The sequence below is a fragment of the Cynocephalus volans genome, chromosome 10 (assembly GCF_027409185.1).
Source record: "Cynocephalus volans isolate mCynVol1 chromosome 10, mCynVol1.pri, whole genome shotgun sequence".
NCBI classification, from domain to species: Eukaryota; Metazoa; Chordata; class Mammalia; order Dermoptera; family Cynocephalidae; genus Cynocephalus; species Cynocephalus volans.
The window spans coordinates 3,088,251-3,106,212 of NC_084469.1; the positions used below are offsets into that span (position 1 = coordinate 3,088,251).

Sequence of the window (17,962 nt, forward strand, 5' to 3'; positions counted from 1 at the left end):
ACCAACAAACTAAACAGAAAACATTGCATAGAATGCAGGATAATTCAAATTTTATTAGAAAATATCAGTGAGGAAGACAATTAAAGTGATCATGAAAGAGTGAAGTATCATTGCAGAAGTTCCTAACTATAATGCTTGGACCTAAAATCATGCTCAGTATTGATCAGTACAGAGAGTTGAATGTAAAGTCATCAAAAAAAAAATTTTTTTTATGTTTCATAGACGCAAAAGCTGATGGTCATATTCCGGAAATTGAGACTATGAATCCATATCAGTGATCTGGATCTGACCAGCATGTGGTTCACTGAGAAGAGGAAATGGAGAAGAATGATATCAAAGGGATGCAGGCTGCATCACTTCAGTAGATTCAGAAGCATTGTAGAAACAAGGGGACAGCAACGGTCAGTGTCAGCATGTTGACTGTCAGCAAAGCTTAGAGAGCAAGATTCTTGGAAGTTTGGCAATATGGTTGGGGCAATGCATCTGTGGTGGGTGGTGAGTGTGCGGCAGGTGAATCAGCAGCTGCATGGTTGGCAGCAGCTGGATCCACAGGAAGGACTACAGCCACAGCTTGGACGGTAGCAGGTGGTCCTGCAGCAGGTGGTCTGACAGCAAGTAGGACGGCAGCAAGGCTGGCAGCAGCAAGATCCACAGCAGCTGGGCTGGCAGCAGCTAGATCCACCACAGGAAGGGCGGCAGCAGCTGGACACACAGCAAGGACTGCAGCCACAGCTGGGGCGGCAGCAAGTGGTCCTGCAGCAGGTGGTCTGACAGCAAGTTGGGCGGCAGCAAGGCTGGCAGCAGCCGGACCCACCGCAGCTTTGGCCACAGCAGCTGGACCCACAGCAGTTGGGCTGGCAGCAGCTAGATCCACCACAAGGGGGCTGGCAGCAGGTGGTCCGGCAGCAAGTGGTCCTGCAGCAGGTAGGCTGGCAGCAAGGGGAGCAGCAGGATTGGGTCATGGTGTCAAGTGTAGAAGGTGGGCTTCTGTTCAGAAGTGAGTTTCCCAGGTTCTGAGAATTCCTTTAATTCTGGGGCTTTTATATACTGGACCTCCCATGTAGGGACCAATGAGCAGGACTTTTCCTTGTAATTTGTTTTCCACAGTCTCTAGGGAAGTAGCTGAAGGAAAAATTTGGTTACTCATTTGAAAATTCTTTTGAAAATTATGCAGCTAAGAATTTATTGTGCATAATTCATTGTGAATATTTGTGGCAATCATCAGCATCATGGTGTTTGCTGTGATCATCCTCTGGCCAGGTGATAGTTCCTGTGGCCCAGGAAGTGTCACAGCAGTCACCTTTGCCAGCTCCTTCCTTTGCCTGTAAGTAAAGTGGGAAGTGTCCCTGGGGAAGTGCATGATGCTGATATGCTCACAGTGACGTGTGGAATCTATACCTGAATCCAAGTGTTCTCACTTAGAAAAGGCAGATTATTGAAGGCTACACTGGGCATGTCCATCACAGCCATCATGACACAGGTTGTAGCAGTTTGACCAAGGGTGCATGAGTTGAGGGTGGTGGGCATCATTTTATGCATATACAAATCATCACCAAAGCAGGAGGTAGAGGCAGAGGCAGGACACTGGGATTCAGAAACCATCAATGCCTCATGTCCTAACTCTGTTGACCAGCGGGTTTAGTAACCTCAGATAGGACACTCAACCATCACATTATTTGTGTTCATAAAAAGAGCAAATATATGCCACATGATGACAACCCAGGTACCTTCATTTGATATGAAATTGAGGTAGAATGGACATTGAAAGAACTGCATACCTCATGAATGTTTAGCTTGACTGATTATGGCAAAGGGAAGAGTGCATTCGTCATTCACATTGGGAGACAGAGCTCAGCGTGTAGTCAAGTCACTGACCTTATGCTTTTCCTTAATACTATTTTTTGTTGTTGTTGTTGCCTCTTTAAGGTCACTAGGCATTATAACATCATAGTTGTGTCAAGTTTTGAACCTTTTACAAATAAATTGTATGGGATGTCTATTTTTATGTTTGGCTTCTTTTGTGCAAAATTATGTTGGTGAGATTTAGTGACTTTTTCACATATAATAGTCGTTTATTCATTTCTTTTATCTTTTGTATATTATTGTATGAAAGGACATCAATTTATTAATGCATTCTGTTTAGATAAATATTTTCCCCTCATTCGATGCTTTGGGAAAAATGTACCTGGGAATATTTTTGTCTACATCTTGGTCTTCAGGTGCATGCATTTCTGTGGAATATTTTCAGTGGAGTGAAATCTATCTGTTGTAAATTGTGCATGTGGACCCCATTAGAGGAGAGTTGCAAGTAGTTTTTAGAAAAAGTTTCAAGAACTCATACATCTTATTTTTGCCATTGGCTTATGTGTTCTCAATACCAGATATTTTCACTCTTGAATTTAAGACATCCTGTTTGTGTATGTATTGAGTAATAAGCAAAAATGGTTTTAAATTGACTGATATGTTTGTGCCACTTTTCCTATGTTCCTTGAACATTTGGTTTTCTTTTTCTGTGCCTGGCTTATTTCTCTTAATGTAATTTTCTCTGAGCTCATCCATGCTGGTGCGAATGACAGAATTCAATTCTTTTTTTATGGCTGAGTAGTATTCCATTGTGTTTATCTACCAAATTTTCCTTATCCAGTTGTTTGTTGATGGACATTTAAGTTGATTCCATATCTTGGCTGTTGTAAATAGAGCTGCAATGAACAGGAGTGCTGGTATCCCTTTGACATGGTGATTTCCCTTCCTTTGGATATATACTCAGCAATGCGAATGCAGGATCATATGGCGGTTCTATTTGTAGATGTTTGAGAAACCTCCATACAGTTTTCCATATTGGTTGTACTAATTTAGATTCCCATCAACAGGGTACAAGTGTTCCCCTTTCTTAGCATCCTCACCAGCATTTGTTATTCTGTGTCATTTTGATAATAGCCATTCTACTTGGGGTGAGATGATATCTCGATGTGGTTTTGATTTGGATACCCCTGATGATTAGTGGTGTTGAGCATTTTCTCATAAACCTGTTGGGAATTTGTATGTATTCTTTTGAGAAATGCTGATTAAGCTACTTTTCCCATTTTCAAATCAGATTACTTGTTTTTTACTGCTATTTTTTTTGAGTTCCGTGTATATTCTGGATATTAATCACTTGTTGGATGCTTAGTTTGCAAATTTTTTCTCCCATTCTGTAGGTTGTCTTTACACTCTGTTGATGGTTTCCTTTGCTGTGCAGAAGATTTTTAGTTTGCTATAATCTCATTTGTTTATTTTTTTCTTTGGTTGCCTGTGCTTTTGAGGTGTTATTCTGAAAGTCTTTGATCAGTCCAACATCCTGAAGTGCTTCCTCTGTGTTTTCTTCTAGGAGTTTTATAGTTTCACGTCTTATATTTTAATCTTTAATCCATTTTAAGTTGCTTTTAGTATAAGGTGAGTGGTATAGCTCTAGCTAGCCATGGACATCCAGTTTTCCCAGCACCACTGATGAAGAGGCTGTCCTTCCAGCAATGTACGTTCTTGGTTTCTTTGTTGGTTTCTGGGTTCTTTGTTCTGTTCCATTGTTCCCTGTATCTCTTTTTATGCCGGTTCCATGCTGTTTTCTTTACTATAGCTTTATAGTATAATTTGAAGTCTGGTATTGTAATGCCTCTTGTTTTGTTTTTTTTTATTTTGTTGCTGAGGATTGCTTTGGACATTTGGAGTCTTTCGTTTTACTATATGAATGTTAGGATTGTTTTTCTATTTCTGTGAAGAATGTCATTGGTATTTTAATATAGATTGCATTGAATCTGTATATTGTTTGGGGTAGTATGGTCATTTTTACAACATTAATTCCACCAGTCCATGAGCATAGAATGTCCATTTTTTTGTGTCCTCTTTCACTTCTCGCATCTATATTATGTAGCTCTCATTGTAGAGATCTTCTACCTGCTCAGTTAAGTGCATTCTTAGTTATTCTACTGTATTGGTGGCTATTGTAAATAGGCTAGCCTCCTTGATTTCTTTTCCTGCTATTTCATTGCTGTTCTGTGAAAAAACTACAGAATTTTGTGTACTGATTATGTATCCTTCAATTTTACTGAATTGCAGGTCTAGGAGATTTTTGGTAGAGTTTATAGATTTTTCTATATACAGGACCATGTCATCTGCAAACAGGGATAATTTGACTTTATATTTTCCAATTTGGTAAATTACTATTTATTTCTTTCTCTTGCTTAATTGCTCTGGACAGTACTTCCAGTACTATGTTAAATAAGGGTGATGAGTGTTGGCATCCTAACTTTATTGCTGTTCTTAAGGGGAAAACTTTCAGCTTTTCCCCATTCTGTATGATATTGGTGCTGGGTTTGCATCTATGTCTTTTTTGTGTTGAGATATTTTCCTTTTGTTCCTAATTTTTGAGAGTCTTTATCATGAATCAATGCTGAATGTCATCAAATGCCTTTTTTGCACCTATTGAGATAATCGTATGGTTTTGTCCTTGATTTTGTTGATTTGGCACATCACGTTTATTGATTTGCATATGTGGAAGTAACCTTACAATACTGGGATCAATCCCACTCCACCATGTTGTATGGATTTTTTGATTTGCTGTTGTATTCTGTTTGCTGAGATTTCGTTGAGGATTTTTGTGTCTATGTTCATGAAGTTTATTGGCCTGTTGTATTTTGTTTTGTTTTGTTTTGTTTTAACTTTGTTTGATTTTGGTGTCAGGTTGATGCTGGTCTCAAGGAATGAGTTTGGGAGAATGGTCTGTGTTTAAGTTTTTGGAAGTTTGAAAATAATTGGCATTAATACCTTTTTAAAGGTTTGGTAGACTTGAAGAGTGAAGTCATCTGGTCCTAGGCTTTTCTTTATTGGAAGACTGCTGATTACTTCCTCAATCATTTTGCTCATTATTGATCTTTTCTGGTTTTCTTTTTCTTCTTGGTGCTGTCTTGGCAGTTTGTACGCATCCAGAAATTTATCCACTTCCTCCAGGTTTTCAAATATTTTGGCAGATAGTTGTTAATATTAGTTTCCAATTATTCTCTGTATTTTTGTGGCATTGGTTGCAATGTCTCCTTTTTCATTTCTGATATTTGTTATTTGGATCTTCTCTCTTGTTTTACTTAGTCTGACTAATGGTTTGTCTGTTATGTTTATCTTCTCAAAAAACCAGCTTTATGTTTCATTGATCTTTTGTATTTGTTTTTTGGTCTCTATCTTATTTAGTTATTATCTGATCTTACTCATTTCTTTTCCCCTACCAATTCTGGGATTTGATTGTTCTATTTTTAGTGTTCTTTGAGGAGTATAATTAGGTTGTTTATTTGAAGCCTTTCTATTCTTTTGATGTTAGCATTTATTGCAATAAACTTCTCACTTAGTACTGCTTTTGCAGTATCCCATAGGTTTTGGTATAATGTGTCTTTATTTTCATTAGTTTCAAGAAAGCTTTGATTTCCTGTTTAATTTCTTCTTGGACCCATATGTCGTTCAGAAGCATATTTCTTAATTACTTCGTATTAGTACAGTTTCCAAAGTTTCACTTGCTTTTGGTTTCTAATTTTCATCCATTGTGGTCTGAGAAGCTCTTTGAGATGATTACAGTTTTTTAAAAAAATTGTTGAGACTTGATTTGTGACCTAACCTGTGATCTATCTTGTAGAATGTTCCATGTGCTGATGAGAAGAATGGATGCTCTGTAGTCATTTGATGAAATGTCCTGTAGATGTCGGCCAAATCCACTTGGTCTAAAGTGTACTTCATGTCCTGTGTTTCTCTGTTGATTTGTTGTATAGATGATCTGTCCAGTGTTGGAGATGGGTATCGAGGTCCCCAAATATTTTTATATTTGGTTCTGTTTCTCTATTTAGGTCTAAAAGTGTTCACATTATATATCTGGTTGTTCCAGTGTAGGGTGTGTATATATTTATGATTGCAAAGTGTTATCGCTGGATAGATCCCTTTTTCATGATACCATTAAATTCTTTCCCTTTTTTATATTTCTTGGTTTAAAGGCCATTTTATCCAATGTAGGAATGGCAATTCCTGATTGTTTTTGGTTTCCATTTGTGTGGTATATCTTTTTCCATCTCTTTACTCTCAGTCTGTGTGAGTCTTTGCAGGTGAGGTGAACTTTTAGTTGGAGGCATAGAGTTGGGTCTAGTTTTTTAATTGATTCAGCCAGTATATGTCTCTTCGGTGGAGAATTCAGTCCTTTTACATTCAGGTTGTTATTTAAAGTTATTGTTTTATTCGTGGCACTTCATTACCTTCTAGGTGGTTGTTTTTAATGTCTTCCATTCATTGTGAAAATGTCAATACTACCTAAAGTGATCTACAGATTCAATGCCATCCCCATGAAATTACCAATGACATTCTTTACAGAAATAGAAAAAACAATCCTAACATTCATATGGAACAGCACAAGACTCTCAATAGACAATGCAATCCTGAGGGAAAAAAAAAAAAGAAAGAAAGAAAAAAGCCAGAGGAATTATAACACCTGACTTCCAATGATAGTATAAAGTTATAGTAAACAAAATAACATGGTACTGACATAAAAACAGACACACAGATCAATGGAATAGAATAGAAAACCCAGAAATCAATCCACAAATTTCACAGCCCCCTGTACATTGACAAAGGTACCAAGAGCATAAATTGGTTAAAGGACAGCCTCTTCAATAAATGGTGCTGGGAAGAATAGATATCCATGTGTAAAAAAATGAAAATATACCAAAATCAATTCAAAATGGATCATATCCTTAATGTGAGTCCTGAAATGATAACACTCCTAGAAGGAGCCATAGGGGCAACACTTCAGGATGTAGGACTGGACAAGGAGTTTGTAAATAAAACCCCCCAAATACAGGCAAGAACAACAAAAAATAACCAAATGGGATTATAACAAACTAAAAAGCTTCTGCACAGCAATGGAGACCATCAACAGAGTGAAAAGACAACTTACAGAATGGAAGAAAATATTTGCAAAGTTAACCTCCAACAAGGGATTTATATCTGGAATAGACAAGGAACTCAAACAACTCAACAGTAAAAAAAACAAATAATCCAATGAAAAAATAGGGAAAGGATGCAAAGACATTTCTGAAAGGAAGACTTACAAATGGCCTACAGGTATATGGAAGAATACTAAACATCACTAATCATCAGAGAAATGTAAATCAAAACCACATTGAGATATCATCTCAGCCTCTGGAATGACTATGAACAAAAAGAGAGAGAATGTGGTGAGGATGTGGAGTAAGGGGAATCCTTGTGCACTGTTGGTGGGACTGTAAATTAGTAGAGACTCTGTTAAAAACAGCATAGAGTTTTCTTAAACAACTGCAGATGGAACTACCATGTGATTGGGCAATCCCACTACTGTGTATATACCCAAAGTAATGGAAGTCACCATGTTGAAGGGACATATGTACTCTCATGTCCATCACAGCTCTATTTGCAACAGCTAAGAGTTGGAACTAACCTAAATGTCCATTGATGGATGACTGGATAAGGAAAGTATGATATATTTACACAGTAGAATATTACTCTGCCATAAAAAGGATGAAATACTGCCACTTGCAGCAACATGGATGAACTTAGAGAGAATTAAGTTCAGTGAAATAAGGCAGGCATAGAAAGAGAAATACTGCATGTCCTCATTCATAAGTGGGAGTGTGCTAGTCCGTTTTTGTGTTGCTATAACCGAGTACCTGAAACTGGGTAATTTATAAAGAACAAAGTTTTATTAGACTTATGTTTCTGGGACAGCTGCATCTGGTGGGGGCCTCAAGCTGTTTCTACTCATGTGAAAAGTGGCAGGCAGCTGGTGGGTACAAACAGCACATGGTGAGAGGAAGTGAAAGAGAGAGAGGGGAGGTGCCAGGATTCTTTTAAACAACCAGCCCTCATAAGATCTAACAATGCTGAGAGCACACTTACTACCTCCACCCCACAGAGAGAACATTAATCCATTCACGGGGGACCTGCCCCCATGACTCAAACAGCTCCCCATACTGCCACATTGGGGATCAGATTGCCATATGAGTTTGGGGGAGATGACACATCCAAACTGTATCAGAGACCTAACAAATAAATAAATAAATAAATAAAACAAATCAGATACAACAATCACAATAATACATGGAACTTTCAAAAGAAGAGAACAGAACTGAGGTCACCAGAGGCTGTAAAGAGGGAGCGAGGGCTGGGGGAGTATTGGAAGAATTGGTAAAGGGCCACAAAATATAGTTACATTGTATAATGTTGAATATACTAGTTTTCCTGATTTGAGCATCATATATTGCACACAGGTATTGATATTCAGCTCTGTACTCCTTAGATATGTACAATCATCTTTTCTATAAAAAAGAAAGAAAAAAGAATGAGTGCATTTTTTAATGACAAAAATACTAACTACCCTGATTTGATCATCACATGTTGTATACAAATACTGATAGTCAGCTCTGTACCCCACAAATATGTATAATCAATTATGTTTCAATAAAAACAAATGAAAAACAAAGAACTACAAAACTAAAAGCTCATCCTCTAGTTCAGGGATTCTTTCTTCTGCTTGTTCCAGCCTGCTGCTTATACTCTCAGTTGTATTTTTTGTTTCATTGAATGAATTCTTCAGTCTAGGTTTTCCACATCCTTCTTTTTAATGTTTCTGTCTGTTTGATGAATTTGTCATACATGTCCAGGATTGATTTTTTTTTTTTAATTCATTGTGATTTCTATGAATTTTTTGTTGCATACTGTTGAGTTTCCTTAATATTTTTCTTACATCATGTTGAATTTCCCTAATATTGCCATTTGGGATTCTTCCCTAGGCAATTAACTGACCGGTTTCCTATTGTTTGGGGTCTGGTATTGGAGAAGTGTAGTCTCCTTTTGGGGGAGTCAAGTTTCCCTGCTTTATCGGGCTTCTCGTATCTCTGTGTCAGTATTTGGTTTAGTTGCTTCTTCTAACTTTTGGAGTGGTTTTTGAGGGGAAAGACTTTTACCTGTAGACATATTCTATATTGATAGCCAGGTTGGGTGTCCTATGCTTGGTTCTAGGTGAGTGCAGTAGTAAGTCCCACCTTCCCCTTTGCACTTTCTCTGCTGCTGTGGGCAGGACCAATGTGTCAGGCAGGATTCTGGGCTTCCAAGGAAGGTGGGTATGGATCTAGGTGGCTTGTGCAGCCCATGCACAGTCTCTGCTGGTGCTGGCAGTCTCTCTGTGTCAGGCAGACCTCTGAATTCTCAGGGAAGGAGGGCATGAACGCAGGCAACTGGCACAAGGGAGAGGCACATTCCCTGCTCACTGTCCACTGGGTTTGGGGGCTTGGAGGTGCTGAAGCAGGTGGGGCTCAGAGTTACCGGGAGGAAGAAGGGTGTGCATCCCAGTGGCTGGTATTCTCCTCTTACTCTCCATTGGCTGGGGTGGTTCCCCTAGGGGTGGTGCTCTGAGCTTCCAGGGAAGGAGGGTGTGAGGACTCTTAGCCACTAGAGACACTGGGCTCACTGTCCATGAGGGCTGCATTGTTAGTGTGCAGCCTGATTTGCAGGCGTATGTGGTGGGAACACCAGTCATGAATTCCCACCCCACCACTTCTCTTGTCCCAGCCTTCCAGGCTTTCATCAATCTCTATGCTAGTCCTGGTGTGGTGTTTCCCCTGTCTTTTTCTGCTGCTATCTCAAGTTTCCACATTTTGGGTCATTTTCTTCACTGTTTGGCTGGATTCTGTTGCTTTTTTCATGCACATTCTACTCTACAGGTAACTATCTGTCCCTCTGGACTTTAAGTGCATTAGACGTGAAGGCTGGCCCCTTCAATATGGCGAGGTTCAGGCATATTACCAGAAAAAAAACCCAAAAAACAACAGTAATTCTATTTTTCCAAAGACCTATAAAACAAGAGCATGTAAGATACCTGATTGTGGTATAGACTTGCATTTCCCTGACTAGTAATAATGTTCACATTTCTTCATGTTTTTTTGACATTTATGTTTATCTCAGTATGAAATTTTCAGTTGGTTGGGTTTGTTGCTAACATTTAATTTGGTTTCATGTGCTTTCTTAAAAAAATCTGATGTGTACAATATTTTCCCCATTGATACAAAATTTTTTTACTTGTTTTTTCACATTTATTGAAATATTGTGTACTGAACATAAAATCTTTATGGTAATATAATCCAACTAGACAATCTTTTCTGTAAGACACAACTTATTTTTCTTGGTTAGGAAGTCACATTCTACCTCAAGGACTAAAAGATTTTTCTGTCTGGTTTCTTCTAAGAGCATTCTTGTCATTGGGTCCATTTTAAATCCTTAGTTCACCTGGACTAAGTTTTTGTATGTGACATGCAAAAGGGATCTAGTTTAATCACTTTCTAGCTGCATTTATTGAACGGTCCTTGGGAATCCATATATATATATGCCTTCTTTCATTCACATCAGTATTGAAATTTGTCTTTATTCCTGATCAGTATTATCAAATTCTATTTTGTAAAATAAGGTTGTAGAAGGCATCAACTTTTAATTTTTTTGATTTTCTTCATGTTGTATATTTTTCCTTATTTCACTCTCACTTTTGTTTTCCTTTCTAACTTTTTTGCTAATTAATTTTTTTGTTTGTAACATCTTAAGATTAATACTGAATTCAGTAATTTTCCAGTTTTATTTCTTACTCGTATAAATACTGAAGGGTTAAAAGTTTTCCTTAACAAACTATTTTTATGGTATCTTGCAAGTTTTGATGTGTAGTGCTTTTTCTACCATTCATTTTCTGAGATGTTTCAATTCCTATTATAAAATCCTCAGGACTGTTATCCTAAGTCAGTAATTCTGTTCTCAGCTCTATTTGTTCTGTGATATATTCTCTCTCTCTTTTATTTATGCCAAATATTTCTGTTGGTTATTCAGAGTGATTTATCTTTTCAAGAAAAGAAGAAAGAGCTTAATATTATCATGTTCTTATAACAAAACAAAATTGAGATGTGAAAATTGAATTGGCCATCTAATCATTTCCCCTATATCCATCAAATTAAGGTTGAGAAGGGGAGAAGCTTTGAAGTCCCTCAAATGAAAAATCTTACTTTCATAAGAATGAAGGTTTCTGTGATACTTGTTTAAGGGATTTCTTAGATTTCAGGTTAATAAGACCTTGTAGTCTATTTGCCACATACTCCAACAACCTGACTGAGCTGTGAGAAGATTCTGAAGTAGCAAAGAGAAAGAACACAGACATGCCTAGAGAGTCTTAGAATCCTCAGTATTCTTTTTTTTTTTTTAAAGATGACCGGTAAGGTGATCTCAACCCGTGGCCTTGATGTTATCAGCACCACACTCTCCCGAGTGAGCCACGGGCCAGCGCGGAATCCTCAGTATTCTAATTCCTGTAATTTAAGCATGTTATTCCTGTGCCTGGGAATATTTCTGTTTATGTTTCTTTGCAAAGACTAAACCTTCTTTTCCATTAGTTTTTAAAAGTTCCCCCCACACTATTTTTCAAAGAGTTCTAGAAAATATCAAGGTTCACATCTTAGGCAGAATAATGACCTCTCCAAATCCACTATGAATAGCTCACCCTGCAGAACTGAAGAAACTATGCAGAGGTGATTAAATTAAGGGCCTTGGAATGGGAGGTTACCCTGGATTCTCCTGGAGGGCCCAATATTATGATAAAGGACATTAGAAAGAAAAATGGAGACTGGAGAGTGGGTGATGGGATGGAAGCAGAGGTCAGAAGGATGCAGGGTGATGAGCCAAGGAATGACAGGAGGGTCTAGAAGACGGAAAAGACAAGAATATGCATTGTTTTCCTAACACCTCCGAAGGAATGCATCCCCACGCACACCTTATTTTAGCTCTGTGACACCCATTGTGGACTTCTGAGCTCAATAACTCTAAGGCAATAAATAGCTGCTTTTCATTAAATGACATTGTGGTAATTTGTTATAACAGCCATAGGAAATTGATATTTCTTTTCAGTTCTCTGCCTGAACTTGACATGAATGATTTTCCCAAGGGACTCTCCTGCTTCTTCATTTAAAATATCCATACTAATGCAGAGGATAGACTTGAAGTTCAATATTCCTCTTTGAGTAAAACACAAAAGCAAAATGTAAAAGTGCTTTTTCTAGAATGTGTCCAGGGGAGAATTTCAAGGAGCAATTGTCTTGATGAAAACTCCTGAGCGTTCTTTCCCAGGTGAAGCATGTGCAAAAGCAGACAAGATATCTGGAGTGTAGTCCAGTATTTTTCACCGAATTGTGACCTCCTCAGCATTCTTATCTCAGGCATTGCTTTTGCTTCAACTGTAGTGAAAGGAAGAATTTGATGGCTCCTCTCACTGATGAAGACCGTGAAAGAGGAAACCAATCACACAGAAACAGGTGCGGACAGATCGTCATTGGGAGAACAAAAACAGTTCGCTCCTATTATATCCCAATCATTTCCCCAGTGCCCCTCGAACAGCTTTGTTTTTGAAGCCAGGCAATGGTAGCACTAATCATGCAACCCGAGGCAAGTGATTTAGCCTCCCACACGACTGATTTCCTTAGCTCAGGCATGGGGGCTCTAATGTGCACCTTTGCAGAATGCATGCACATGGTAGAGAGAGTGGAGGTGAAGGCTCCGGCTGGACACCTAGCATGAAGCAGGCCCTCAGTGAATGTTCGCAAGTCCCCTATCCCTTCTTCTCATCAGAAACTTTATTCAAGTGGCAATGAATTTCTGACTCATCCTCTAGGAAGGTCACATATCTCAGGCTCATCGAGTGGTGAACCTACCAGAAGCACCATTCCATCTCTCTTTAAGAAAGAGGCCGTAGGGGAAACCTCTATATTTTTTCCGAGAGCTGTATGAGCCCTTGTCCTGCCGAGCATGCCTTAGCATTTCTCTGTATCAATTGGTTTTTCTTCAGATGACCCAGGTTCCACCCTTGGAGAACCGACCCAATGTCCGCCCATCTTGACTTTGAAGAGTGTTTCCTTCCCTTCCCGAGTTGAATTCCATCTGGTTCTCTCTTTTTCCTGAAAACTCTGAGTTTGATTTTATTTTTCCTCTAAATTGTCTTTTTCTCAGAGAACACGGAAAGTTGTTTTATGTTGTTTTGTGGCTCAGAGTTTGTGAATAGATCACGGGAAATATGCCCATTGCATGGGTAACTTAATTCTCAGGACTGTGTACGGATTTACCTTCTCTCCATGCAACATTCATATCCAGAAATCAAGGGGGCTCTAAGTTCAGTAGGTCAGAAATCAAGGAGCAAGCTTGGCTGCTGCTAGGGTCATTGCCCATTCTCATGTCTCTTAAGATGAATGCAGTGAGACCAGGATGCCAATTCCATGAGAGCAAAAGAGCGGTTGCCAAGGCAGAGGGGAGGGCCAGGTACACCAATGGTGCTCATGGTATTTCTTGGTGATAGATTGTACCAGTGTCCTAGTAGAATGCGGAGAAGGTGTAAGGCTCCCTTCATAGATGAGAATGCTAAAAGGCAGTGTCTATTGGTCACAGAGCGGGGAGGAGTACTTGGGAAGAGCTCGGTAGACAGAAAAGTGTTAATAGATGAAGGAGATTATTAGTCCTAATGTTAGAGAAGGTACTCCAAATGTTCACCTTACCTGTGACAAGTCGACTGGGTCATATGTTCTTGTAGAGAAATAAAAAGTATGAACAAAACAAAGAAAAAAAGAAAGACCAAGAAAAAAGCAAGTGCTCTTGCCTTGGAAACAAAGAACTCCGGCACGAATCAGCTTCTTTGGATGACTGGCTGCATGGTGAGTCATTTCAGCATCATCAAAATGGGAGTGGTATCCCTGGCTCTGCTCAATATGTAGGGCCGTTGTGTGATTTGAATGAGGTAATAAATGTAAAATATGACTCCAAAGTAAGTTTGAGAAAAAAACGGCTCTAAACCAACCAAGCAACCCAAGGACTCACCAACCAACCAACCAACAAACCCACCACCCCACCAACCAACCCATGAAACAACCAACAAAATGGAAAACTTGACATAGGATTGCAGGAGAACACCAATTTTATTAGAAAAGTTGAGCTAGGAAGACAGTTACAGTGAACATGACAGAGTTAAGTAACTTGGCAGGAATTTTGAAATGCTATGCGTGCATCTAAGAAGATGCTCAGTATTGATCGTGACAGAGTGATCCACAGCCAGTCGGAAGAGATTTTCCGCTTTTAACGTTCCATAGAGGCAAAAGCTGACGATCACTTTCCCGATGTTGAGACCAGGAAAGCATGTCAATGTGCTGGAGATGAGCAGTCCCTGGCTCACTGAGCAAGAGGAAATGAGGAAGTGAAAGGTGGAAGGATTGTCACGTGCGTCCCTTCTGAAGATTCACAAGCATTGCAGGAAGAAGGGGAGGAAACGGTCGGTGTGAGCATGGTGATTGTCGGCAGAGCTCAGGTAGCAAGTTTCTGGCAGGAACAGGAAGTTGGACAAAAGGGTTGAGGAAAGAGGCCTGCGGTGGGTGTTAGGTGTGCAGCAGGTGGATCAGCAGCAGCAAGATGGGCAGCAGCAGCAAGGCTGGCAGCAGCCGCACCCACAGCCACCATGGTGGCAGCAGGGCGAGCAGCCGCAGCCACAGCCGCAGCCACAGCCGCTGCCACAGCCGCAGCCACAGCAAGGACTGCAGCAACAGCAGTGGAGGCAACAGCAGTTCCTGCAGCAGGAGTTGTGACAGCAGTGATGGCAGCAGCAGTTGCGGCAGCAGCAAGGTTGGCAGCAGCCGCACCCACAGCAGGTGGGTTGGCAGCAAGGGGAGCAGCAGCAGGTCATGGTGTCAGGTGTGTAGGGTGGGCTTCTGTTCAGGAGTGTGATTCCCAGATTGTGAGGACTCCTTCTCTTCTGGGGCTTTTATACACTGGACCCCCCTCCCCACCCATGTAGGGACCAATGAGCAGGACTTTTCCTTCTTGGAATTTGTTGACCGTGGTCCCTAGGGAAAAGGCCCAGGGAAAATGTGGTTCTCTAAATATGAGAAGTCCTTGGAAAGATTTGTAGACATCCTGAGCAGTGTGGTGTTTGCTGTGCTCATCGTCTGGTCAGGTGATAGGTCCTGTTGCCTGGGAAGTGTCAGAGCAGTCGTCTTCGCCAGCTTATTTCTTTGGCTGTAGGGAGAGTGGGAAGTGTCCCACGGGATGGGCATGATGCTGATATGCTCACAGCAACCATGTGGAATCCATAGCTGGGACTCAATGTGCTCGCTCTGAAGAGACTAATCATTGAGGTGTACAATAACTGCTGCGTTCACCTGCAGCAAGCATGGCACAGGTTATCCAAGTTGGAGCAAGGGGTGCAGGAGCCGAGGGTGGTGAGCATGATCATTTTCACCAACAAATCATCGCCAAAAGCAGGACGATAGAGGAAGAGGCAAGACACCGGGATTCCAAAAGCACCCACCTCTTTTAAGTCCGTAACCCTGTTGAGCAGCAGGATCAGTAACGTGTGGTGGGACGCCCAACCGGCACATTAGTTGTGTCCATAAAAGGAGCAAATTATATGCCACGTGATGACACCTCAGGTACCTTCATCCAAACTGAAGTTGACATATGATCGGAGTTGAAAGAGCCGTGTACACAATTAATGAATGGCTTGACTGATTATGACACGAGGAAGAGTCCATTCATTATTCGTGTTCAGGAAATAGAGCTCAATGCGTAGGCAAGTGGCTCCCCTCATGATTCTCCTTAGCGCTATCCTTCTCTTCCTGCTTAAGGGATCTAGGTGTTCTGATACGGAAGGTAGCCGAATTTTGAATTTTATACAAATGCGATTTTATGGCATGTATATATTTGTTTGTCTTCTTTGGCTCCAAATTATGTGTGTGAGATTTATTGACCTTCCTGCCTGTAGCCGTCATTTGTTCACTTCCTGTGGTCTCGGGTATATCCTTGTAGGAAGGGACAACGATGTATTGATGCCTGCTACGCTTGATGGGTATTTGTCCCCCGTTAGGGGTTTCTGGGAATAATGCTCCCGGGAGTATTGCAGGCTACAATTGTTCTTCGGGTGCATGCATTTCTGTGGGATATTTTCTTGGAGTGACATTTTGGCATTTTGAATTGTGCATATGGTCCCCCTTCGAGGAGAGCCCAAAACACCTCTCTGAAATAGTTCCTGCATCTTATAGTTGTCACTGCCTTATGTGTCCTCCACTCCTGATATTTGCACACTTGAATGCCAGCCGTTCTGGTCGTGTGTGTATTTAGTAGTATGTCAATATGGATACATTTTGAAGTTCTCTTGGACTGATGAGTTTGAGTAACGTTCCCTGTTTTGTGAGGTGCTCTGTTTTGTGAGGTGCAGATCATGTTTCTTGTGTAGTATACTGGACGACAGTCTTAAGGTCATGTAAACATCATCCCCTATGTTTTCCTAGAAATGTCTTCGCCTTACCATTTTCATGTACGTGTGCATGATTCCTGGATTTGTTCTTTGTCCAATGTTTCAGGAATTCTTCTGTGTGTGGAATATGAAGGAGACCCATGGTTTCTTTTAATGGGGCTGAAAGTTCTGTTGTGCTGAGACCGTGAATTGAAGAGACCAGTCTTTTCCCCACACACGTGCCATGCAGACTATTTTGTAAGGCAGGTGAACTTCCACGAGGGGCTCTCCTTCCGATGTCTCCATTCGGGGTCCTCTATTCTGGGCACAGAACAGGCACCAAGGGCCAACTTCCTCTCCTGTAGTATCCTTTGTGTGTCAAGGCCGGCCTTCAACTTCCGAGTAGGCTTGGTAGCTCGGCAATCGACAGATAGAGATTTAAACATTTGAAAGATCTCATAGTTGTTAGCAACTGCATGGTGTCGTGAACCCCTCATGTTGGATCTTCGAGTTTTTAACCGTTGCTCTATTTGAACAGGATGGAAGAAGGTGGGTAAAATGGAAGAGACACAGAAGACTGAAAAAAGAGCATGTCGAAAAAGTACAAAACACAGCCTTATGTTTCAAGAACCTCCATGTCATTTGTGAACCCCAAGCCATTTGGCAAGCCTTGGCTCCAACCGAGATGCACACTGAGGGTGGTATAAGTCTGGGATGTGTCGTCGTACAGCCTGCGCTCGGTCATCTATTCCATCCTTCATTTCACCAGTATTTATTGAATGACCATTATGTGGCAAAATTGTCTACAATGGCATGTAGTGGAAAACGAGAAAACCTGGAAATGTTTCGCAGAATCAGTGACAGGAACCTGAGGAGCAGAGCACTGAAATTAGGAGCAAATGGTGAGAAGCTGAGAAGGACTCCCGCCCTAGTTTCATCCACACTAATGTTGTCATTTTACCATTTCTTGTTTTCCAAAGGCACCTAAAACAGGAGGTTTTCATCCAGTGAGCTATGTGGAAGGTACCTGATTGGGGACAGCTTGGCGTTTTCCTCCAGAATAAGCAGGTTGCACGTTACTTCACATGTTCATGTGGCACATAGGTTTATCTCCAAGTGAGATTTCCAGTTGGTTGTGTCTTCCTGGCAATATGTCATTTGGTTTCACGTGCTTTCTTTCCCAAAACCGGAAGAGAGAACAGGACATGTACAATCCTTTTCCCGTTGATACTAATTCTTTTATCTGTATATGAATTACTAAATCTTCCTCCCATGTGTAAGGTGATTTTATTACCACTTTTATTGACGTGGGGTATCACAAACACACATTGCGTATGTTAAGATTACCCGATGAGGCGTTCTTCTCTCGAAGAGATCGTTGATTTAGGTTTTAGCTATTCTTAGGTCTTCTAGTTATTCTGAGGTCTTTTTCTACCTCAAAGTCTAAGTGATATTCGTGTGTATTTTCTTCTATGAGTGTTAATGTTGTTGAGTATATTTTATTTCTGTAGTCCACTTGGACTAGATTTGCACATCGGTCGTGTACGTGGGATCCAGTTTCCTCACTTTCCAGCGGCATGTGTCCAACCTTGTCTGTGAATGTGGACACATATTTATACCTATATGTATATA

The 17,962-nt window shown here is 40.6% G+C and overlaps 1 protein-coding gene across 1 annotated transcript; it reads right to left on the minus strand.

The window, feature by feature from the left end:
• Positions 1–515: 515 nt before the first annotated feature.
• On the minus strand, positions 516–962 carry LOC134389463 (keratin-associated protein 9-1-like). Its single transcript, XM_063113028.1, has one exon. The coding sequence runs from the start codon at positions 960–962 to the stop codon at positions 516–518; it is 447 nt and encodes a 148-aa protein (XP_062969098.1).
• Positions 963–17,962: the final 17,000 nt, after the last annotated feature.